General features: G+C 40.8%; 1 protein-coding gene across 1 annotated transcript in view; it reads right to left on the reverse strand.

Annotated features, from left to right (window-relative positions):
- HSPH1 (heat shock protein family H (Hsp110) member 1) overlaps positions 1 to 764 on the reverse strand; it is a 21,118-nt gene extending 20,354 nt beyond the window's left edge. The window contains exon 1 of the mRNA XM_075198955.1: positions 522 to 764. Within this exon, the coding sequence (XP_075055056.1) occupies positions 522 to 628 (107 nt within the window). The 5' untranslated portion in view covers positions 629 to 764. The remainder of the gene's footprint in view (positions 1 to 521) is intronic.
- Between the last annotated feature and the right edge of the window lie 9,536 nt (positions 765 to 10,300).

Below are 10,300 nucleotides of genomic sequence, written 5' to 3' on the forward strand. Positions count from 1 at the left end.
TGAGAGGGGACAGAGAGAGGAGAGAGAGAGGGGACAGAGAGGGGACAGAGAGAGGAGAGAGAGAGGGGACAGAGAGAGGAGAGAGAGAGGGGACAGAGAGAGAAAGAGAGAGAGAAGAGAAGAAAGAGAGAAAGAGAGAAGAGAAGAGAGAAAGAGAGAGAGAGAGAGAGAGAGAGAAGAGAGAAAAATATCTGCGCTAGATCCAGGAATTGTCCTAGAATAGTGATTCATCAACATTAATACCCAAGTGGGCACAACAATGGAAATATCAGAACTCAATACTTGTCAGACAATATTGTAATATTACTTGCCATCCAATTCTGTATTGTTCCTTCCCAGCAAAATTGCATTTTAACATTACTCATCAGACAATACTGTAATACTACTTGTTAGGCAATGATATAACAGCTCTGGTCATCTAATATTATAATGCACACTGCACATTCTGGGGATTATAAAGAACAGACCTATAGCTCAATCTATCTGACAGATGTCTAACAGACGGGATAATAACTACTCACGGGGTGCACCTGTCACTGAACTCATTGGCGACGGTCTCGATACCACCAGCCCTGGCGATGGCAACATGACAGTTCTGGAAACCGAGGTCGAAGCCGACTACCGACATGGTGATAACTAGCGACGATCAGACTGGCGGATGGAGTGTGAGGGGAGGAGGCGGCTCCGCTTCATATAACTCCTGTAGAAGATTCCAGAAGCTGCAGCTTCTCTCATCACTCGCCGGCTACACGTGCCACTTCCGCTTCCGTGTTCTGGATTCTTCTCGAGAGCTCGCTCTAGGGGACCAATAGGAGAACGGCATTGGGCTGTGACGCGGCCGGTTACCATGACAACCAGAATGCTGTGGTTACTATGGCGATTGTGGTACCCGACAGATATTTCCTTCCTTTGTGCACTTGTTACAGGTTTAGGCCACTTGTGGCACTCTTGCTGTTGTGGAACTACAAGTCTCAGCATACCTAGTCCCTGGGGTTTTTAGTTTCCACAACACTCGGAGAGCCACAGTTCGCTCAAGTCTAATGTATTGTAAAGGGACAGTATGAGGCACTTAGAGTATTACACTGATTATTAATTCTCTGGAGTGGAAACATTTATTCATCCTTTATTTATTATTTACAAAATAATAAGGATTAACCTTTAATGTGTATGGGGACAGATTCACTTTGGAATGAGGTGCCGCACAACTGTTCCAGAGACACACGTTCTCAGGGGCGCACGCACACCCCAAAAAAAAAAAAACAGAGAGAGAGCTGCTGCCCATATGCGGGCAGCTCTGTACTATACAGAAGCCGCGGCGCTGTCAAAGAAGCGTCCACGGCGGTGCTGTATGCAATACAGCACCACCTGCTGTATAGTACAGCGCCGCTATGTAGGGCACTTAGTTAGCGGAGGGGAGGGGTTTCTGGAGACCCAGAAACCCCTCCCCCCTATGTGCGCCTCTGCATCTCTGGAACAGTTTTTACAGAAATGTCCACCCAAAATGAGCAGAGATTTCTTATAGTAATATCTGGAATTGGTGCATCTAATTATTGAGACAATTTTCAGCGGCACCTCACATCCATATTGAATCTGCCCCATGGTGGCATTTTTCTATGAAGTTATGCTGATTCACTTCTCAGCTTCACTAAATTTCCTCCTCTCCTACAGCTACCCAGCTGTGATCGGGGTGGTCTACCCAGCTGTGATCGGGGTGGTCTATCTCTCTTTTCAGCAGCACACTCACTTGAGCCCTAGACAAAGTTGCTCCAGTTTTTGAAAAGGACAGTTAGTTGAACCGCACTAGGGGGTAAATGTATCAATATGCGGGTTCTTCAACACCCGCGTGTTCAGCCTCTTCCGCGATTAAATTTCAAGCGGCGCTGCATTGTAAAGGGAAGTTAACCCTTTACAATGCAGCGCCGCTTGAAATTTAATTGCGGAAGAGGCTGAACACGCGGGTGTTTGAACCCGCATATTGATACATTTAGCCCTAGGTGTTATTCATAAGTACAACCCTACATTAATCCAAGTAATAGGAGGTCAGGGTGTCTATATGTATCGTATCCTGAAGGGTGCTCCTAAACACATAAGACATATATTTAGAGAACAAGAGACTAGAGATGTGTAAATTGGGGCACTCCAGAATGTTTAAAATATTCCAATTTTTATTGCTAGTCATTAAAATATATTGGTCTTATCCTGGCTCATGAGGAGCAGTGAAATAAAAAGAGAAAAACAATAGTGTTTATTAGTGATGGGATATATATGGGATATATTTAAGGTGTATATGTGAAACAAAAATTGCAGAATGATCTGCAATGATTTAAAATAGCAGTGTAGTGCTGCTTTTCAGTGTTTACTGTATAATGCAGTAATTTTTACAAATGTGTTATAATAAAGCTCACTGAAATTATAATATATAATATGTTACTTAAATTGTCACCCAAAGGTTTTTTATTATTATTAATAATAATAATAATAATAATAATAATAATAATAATAATAATAATAATAATTGTCTTATACTGATTATTTAATCAATCCACTCTTGATGTACAGTGTGGTTGTATACCAGATCAATTCTCTGCACCTGCAGAGTATAAATAATACTTCCCTCCTTGCATTGTAACTGTGCAATTCAGTTTATGTGTTTAAAAATTGTGTGATTAGAATATTCAGTATTCCTTATCATAACATCACATTCCACACTCAATTATATTATGAGGATCTATAGTACCAAAGTCTGGGATGTCACATTCTCCATATAATTACATGTGCAGCAGGTTCAATACACGTGATGCTATGTGTATTGGCAACTAGCGTATGATAAACATGTTCATTTACACAGTCACATTCATACATAATTTCTTATCCTTCATGATAGGAGATTAATAACAAATCACTGTACGAATGTGACTGTGGAAATGAGGATATGGCACTATTGTTTTTCTCTTTTTTATTTCGCTGCTCCTCATGAGCCAGGATAGGACAATATATTTTAACAAATATAAATAAAAATAGCACTTTTTAATTAATTGAACAGTCCGGTGTGCCCCCGATTTTACACATCTCTTTTTTTTTTAAACCTTGTGCACCCACCAGTCATTGGAGCATATTGCCTAGAACACTAGCTATACAATTTATTTCCAGAAATCATTACAGTTACTTGTTGTTTTGGCAGGCCCAAATTGAAGATAGTAATTGTAAATTCAGATAGCTAGCTTCTAAGCCCAACCACATCATGATCTTTCTTCTGGCAAAGGAAGCTACTAACTGACTTAGGCTGGGTACACACTACAGGTTTTACAGCCAATTTTCGGGCCAAACCCCCAATAAATGACCAATTCGCTTGATAGTGCATTAGTGTGTATATTTGCACAATGAACGACAGTTATACCAAAGTACCGATCGTCGCTTTATTTGATTGTTCAGCAGAACTATAAATCTCGTTCCAACTGCTTTCTGATCCTGCAGTGTGTATAAAATCACGACCGATTACTCGACCAACTGCTGATAGTTCCTCAAGCAGTGACTCATTTCTGGGCATGTATATTTAAATTTCTGATGTTGTCTCTACCTCACCCACGTGGTCCACAGTCTAAACGTCAGTCAAATGGGAATAATGTGCTTTTAATGAGAAGCAATATTAATCCTGTTTTACATATGACATTTATGTCTTACTGTATGCAGGTGTATACACAAGTATCATTTAATTTCCTGATGTGACATGTGTCCAGCTATATGTATATTGATTGTACATATTAGAGCCAGTGAAACCCCCATGAGTATAAACTTTCTTACAGTAATGGGTGAGTAGCTAGCAATTTATATAGATGTGTATTGCATATGTCTCCTTGCATAGTTACATGTGTCTATCCTGTCAGGACCAAATGAACAGAGCTGTGTATTGTATAGATGTGTATTGCATATGTCCCCTTAGATAATTAGACACCTGTGTCCGTCCTGTCTGGACCAAATGAACAGAGCTGTGTATTGCATAGATGTTTATTGCATATGTCATCTTAGATAATTTTTCACCTGCATCCACCCTGTATGTCTCCCAATGACCATACATGTGTATCGGACATGTTAATTGGTTTTCACTGTACTTCAATAGCATTTATTTTTATTTTTAAAACACTATCCACTGAAATGGATGTAAAAATAAATATATAGCAGAACGTCTTAATCTACGAACATATTTAATGTTTGCCCTAGCTGCTGCACTCTAACATTACTCTCATATATTTTAACAAGCAGGTAATTTTCTCCAGTTTGTGGAACTTCTTCTTAACATCACTGATGTTTGTCCTCAATTCTTTCAAATATTCGTTGAGCTTTTCCATCTTCTTGACCACACCTTTCCCATCACCAAAAGTACTATTAATATTAGTGCTTGTTGCATCCTTCTCTCCTTCTGAGCTTTCATCAGATATGACGATGGTGTCTATATGAGGAAAGGAAAAATTATTTTAGTTATGTTTAACGAAGAAACAGAACAGAACATCGGTTTTACCAGAGGGACTACTATCATTTGCTCACCATGGACACTGCTTGAAATCACTTTATGCTTATCTCTGTGACTTCTTTTATAGTCGCTACAGCATCTTCCATTTTAACTTTTTCACTTGATACGCTGCACAATTCATTGTGCATTCTTCTTTCTGTAAATAGATGCCAAACTTTTACTAATCATACTAATTGTTAATGTATTAATTATTAACACCATTTACTAACTAGTTTGAAACATTTTTAATAACCACTTTTAATACTCACTTTTTTTAAAGTTCTTTCGGATTCTCATAAGCCTTCTTTGCTCTTTATTTTTTAAGTTGAACTACCGTTTTTGGATTTTGAATTTTGTCATTTTTTCCCCCAAGTTTATCTCTGATCTGCATAATCACTTCTTTTTGGTGATTAACGTTTCAGTATTTTCGCTTTTCGGACTTTCGCTGACAGTCGTAGTCATGCAGGTCCAGCATTCTCACCATCACCTCAATTTCCCTTGGGCTCATTCGCTTGGCTCTTTTAATGTCTTTCAATTGCATTTACATGTTTACCACTTTTTCTTTACTTTTTTTTGTGTATGGAATCTGACAATATATATTGTTTATTTTTTCTTAGAAAATAATTTGCCATGGCATCAGACATAAATGTAGCGCCCATGAGGGGGTTCATCAAGGCCTACAGATCCGATACCTGCTTGTGCAAAACAAAATCCAAAGAATACTCAAAACAAGCAGAAGAGGAGTGCAGCTTTGGACGATGTTGTGAAAGTGTGTCTTCTAATTTACCCCGGAGCAACTGTAGAGTGGGCAAAGGGGAAGATACAGGACCTTAGGACTATATTTAAAAAAGAACTGAACAAGATTTAGGCCGCCAAAAAATCCTACATTTTTTTATACATATCAGTGGTGCCCAGGGCCGGATTAAGGAATGGAGGCCCCTGGGCTAAGGGGCCCTCCATTCCCCGTGAGGCCCCCAATGTGAGCCGTCCGCCGCCCCCCGCGAGGACCCCCCCAAGCACTTACCTGTCAGTGCAGTCCTCCATCCCGGCGCGCTGTAAGCTCCTTACTGAGGAGATCTCGCGAGAGTTGAACTCTCGCGAGATATCCTCAGTAAGCAGACTACAGCGCGCCGGGACGGAGGACTGCACTGACAGTACTCAGCAGCATTGATCGGGCCGGGGGCGCCCCCGCCCCCGACCGATCAATAATGCTGCTGAGGAGTTTGAAGGGCCCCCTGGATGCCCGAGGCCCCTGGGCTATAGTCCAGTTAGACCTCGGGTTAATCCGGCCCTGGTGGTGCCATAAGATATGGCACCACTGGTATGAATCAAGTTATGTTATCCACCCTCATCAGGGTGGATATGGTGGGTTTGGGTAATGACAGGATGGTTAGTTAACTCTCAGCCCTGTGCAGCTTCAAATAGATTTGACATGAAGTGCAATTAATAAAAGTGATCAAATATTAAAATATATATATATAATAATATAATAATATATAATTAAAATAAATAAATATAATAATAAAATAATATATAATAATATAAATATATGTTATAGGTGTTAATTAGATAAGATGTTTGATATGTTATTTATATGATGTACCATAAAATCTCAATAAAAAATACTGTATTAATAAAAAAAAGATCCCTTCTTTCTGTTGACAGATTTCTTTATGGATACAGTTTTAATACATTACTGTGTAAACGCAAACTCTTCATAAGCTACAAATACAAAATTTAGTCCATATTTCGTGTCACTTCGTGTTGGCAAATTAAGTTAATTGTTTTTAAAGTTTCTCATGGAAAGGAGTCTTCTCCAATATGCCTCCATCATCATCATCATCATTTATTTATATAGCGCTGTCCAGAGAACTCACTCACATCAGTCCCTGCCCCATTGGAGCTTACAGTCTAAATTTCCTAACATGCACACACACAGACAGACAGAGAGAGAGAGAGACTAGTGACAATTTTTTATAGCAGCCAATTAACCTACCAGTATGTTTTTGGAGTGTGGGAGGAAACCGGAGCACCCGGAGGAAACCCAAGCAAACACGGGGAGAACATACAAACTCCACACAGATAAGGCCATGGTTGGGAATTGAACTCATGACCCCAGTGCTATGAGGCAAAAGTGCTAACCACTGAGCCACAGTTCTGCTCCATCTGACATCTTCCCATTTTTTCCAATGTCCACAATTCATAGTTGACATCCACTATGGCCTTTACAATAATGCTGAAGTATCCTTTATAGTTGTAATAATAGGATCCACTGTTTGAGGGTGACATAATTCTTCCATGTTTGACATCAATGGCACCGCCACAGTTTGGGAAATTCCAGAGACTTTCAAAATCTTTTGCAGTAACTTTCCATTACGCTACCGTTGCAGGAAACAGAAAAAGAAAGAAGGTTCACATGTTACATTGGTGACTGTATGTAATGTTATACTAACTAGGTTACATTTTGTTTTCATTACACAGCCTGCTGTCTTATATGAAGCAGTAATCTGTGATGTAGCAGAGCACCAATGCACACAATGCATGCCAGCCAGCTGACAGTAGACATCCATGACATAACAGATCAACCCACGCAGCCACAAGGCGATCAAGTGAGAGAAGGAAATAAAGGGTCCTCGATCTTGAGCAAAGTGATTCACTCTCATGCAAGATGATAGAGATGATAGAGTCTGCAATACAATTGATGTCATAACACCACCTAGATGAATTTGATCTGCTAGGAGCAAGTCTTGCAAGCAAAAGGAGAAATGCAAGTAGAGAAGTGCAAATAGAGATGGAACGTTTGGTGTATGACATAATTTGTAGGTCAACAAAGGGGGAATTCTCACCAGACACTGTACTAACACAATCCTCCCAAACATAGGAGCAAGGACATATAGGGGTAGCCAAGGGTAGTCAAGGTCAAACCAGGAATCAGAACGGAGCCAGAATCACGAAGCTGAAGAATGGTCAGGAACAAGCAAGTCAGCAACACAGAGTCCAATAGAAAGGAATGAAATGGTGCAGTCACTGACAGGAATCAGAGACAGACCAAGAAGTGATCCAATACTCCAGCACTGGATCAGTGCCAGAGTCTGCCTTAAATGGGCTGTACTAAAGCATTTCCGGCATACTTGCCAACTCTCCCGGAATGTCCGGGAGACTCCCGAAATTCGGTTCAGTCTCCCGGGCTCCCGGGCTCGTTGGCATTTCTCCCGCATCCTGGATTTCACCGAGAATCGCGTCAAATGACGCGATTCTCGGTGATTGACGCCATTTTGGAGGGCAGGAGGGGGCCAATTATGTCCTTTTGGCCCCGCCCCCGCGATGTAAATTACGGTTTCGCGGGGGGCGGGACCAAAATGACACGTTTTGCCTCGTCCCGCCCCCTCCCCGCCCTCCAGTCACGCCCCCTCTCCCGGAAACTTGTTTCCGAGAGTGGGCAAGTATGATTTCCGGTGGTTAGTGACGTTATACTGACCACTGCTAGGTTTTTTGAAAGTTGTGTCCCACTGCCTAGACACTTCTAGAAAATAGATATATTAAACAAATGGACCAAATAAAAAATCTGAAAGGACACGGGGAGGGCCTGGCCAAATGTCATATTTGCCTAAAACCAACTGGGGGCTAGAAAGGCACTGCTACAAAACCACCCATGTTCCAGAATGTTGTAGGTGTCCAAGATTTATTTTATCCAGACACATACATTTCTTCATTCCCACTGACTATACTTGCAGACCTGCACAATGTAATATTGATTTGTTTGCAAATAAATAAATCACAAAAAGAGACTGCAAAGTTTTGCAGAGGTCCTGTAAAATCAACAATAAATTGTTTGCTTACTCCCCACTTGAAGGTAACATTAAATAATCCACTCCATAGACTCATATGAGTTACTCAGGTTACAAAAGAAATCTAATTTCTCATACCATGAATGAAAAATACAGTTACTTCACAATTCTGCCATTTCTCTTTCAATTCCAATTACTGCATTTAAGAATCCTTAAATGTTCAAATCTATTCTGAATCAGTTTTAGCTATCTCTTGTTTAGAAATAATTCCAATGTTTGCCCAGTCAGGCAGAGTACTGACCCTCTGCAGTACATTCCCCAAACTCTCTGTTATGTGTCAGAATTTGGTTTAATCTATCTTCTTGATTTAGCTAGTAAGTAAGCACTGTCTATAGACAGCAGTATTCCTAAGTGATTCACCTGGCCAAGCCTCTCTATAATACTCTCCCTGTCGCTTCCTTCACCCTGACGAAACTTCTGTTCTGAATAAAATCTGTCATTCCAGTAACCTCTGTCCCTCTCTCCTGTTCCACAATATCTACTAATTTATTGATTGTAATTAAATTTCTTCAGGAATTTATTAAATCAATTTCCTTTCCTATTGATTTTTATATATCCACAAAGTGCCTATGTCTTTACTTTTTTTTATTCTCTCTTTCATGCTCAGTAGTTTGCAAGTTTCAATTTAATCTAATCAAGTCCACCCACCATTAGCTCCACCACTGTGGGAATATTGAAGGGAATTTAACCTGTGTTTGGGTGGTACTGAAGGGTGTTTGTGTATTGGTGACTAGGAACTGTGCTTCCGTCCCAGGCATAGACTGTGACCATGATCCGATAGTGTCTTGTGCCAAAAGCAGAAAGGCATTGTGCTTGCCCGACCTTGTGGTAGAGGGGTAGCTAGCAGACTGAGTGGCTGGATCTTTGGAAGAGTCATCGGAAGACCTTGCAACTGTGTTCTTAGCACAGTGCGAATATTACCATCCACCTGGTGGACTGTATAACTGCATAACCTGTACTGTCATTACACAATAAAGCTCAGTTTTGGTTGCAACAATCTGGCTTACTCATCGACTTGCCATATTTGGAGCCTTTTATCCGTAGACGCTGACTTTCAATGCCCTGCAGGGACAGGCACAAGACACGCAAGAATAAACTGACAAGGGTACTTACCCTAGGTTCCCACACAGAACCTCCAGGGGCCCCTTCTCTAAACTCACAACCTGTAAGAAAAAGCACAGAACAAACTCACCCACAGTCTGCTAACTACTGACACTTCAATCCACAACAAAGCCCAGTGACCCTTACAACAATGACTATGTGGTCCCTGCAGCGCAATTTATACCTAAACTAGGTGTAGTGTACCCTAACTAAGCCTGACACCCCACAGAATAATAGGTACATAATGCAATACAGATATTGCAGACAACACAGTAAAAGGAAATAATTATTTCAATCAATAGTTGTGACTACTCTATGGATTTTATACAATAAATCACACAATACAGGCAGCAGTAAATAAATAACAAAACATTCAGTGCTCAAGGGCTCACCTCCGCTTACCTTTTATGGAGGCCTGACTGAGGAGACAGAAATTAATTGGAAATGTAATTCAAAATGGCCATCTAGGATTTTTGATGGGAAAACAGGACTGAACAGCCTCTATAAACTGGGGCTGATCTGAGGGCCTAGTGCCTAGTTTGACTGCACAGGCTTAGTGCTTGGACCACTTTGTCCCCCTTCCTAGAATCTTAGCCTAGTTAAGGCTTTTAGCCTAAATGAACAGTGGCCTTAGACTTTTATGCCTCAATAAAATATGTGCCCAATATAATGAGAGAATAAACCCTAAAGTACCACAGGCCTTATGCCTAACTATCTGTGTCACGGGCCTTGTGCCCTAAAATGAATCCACGGGCCTTATGTACAAGAGAGAGTAAGTTAGTTCAGGTGCAGGCTTTTGGAAGATTTTTTTGGCAGCAGGGAGAAACCGTGATAGCTCAGTGCC

The sequence above is a fragment of the Mixophyes fleayi genome, chromosome 2, assembly GCF_038048845.1.
Source record: "Mixophyes fleayi isolate aMixFle1 chromosome 2, aMixFle1.hap1, whole genome shotgun sequence".
NCBI classification, from domain to species: Eukaryota; Metazoa; Chordata; class Amphibia; order Anura; family Limnodynastidae; genus Mixophyes; species Mixophyes fleayi.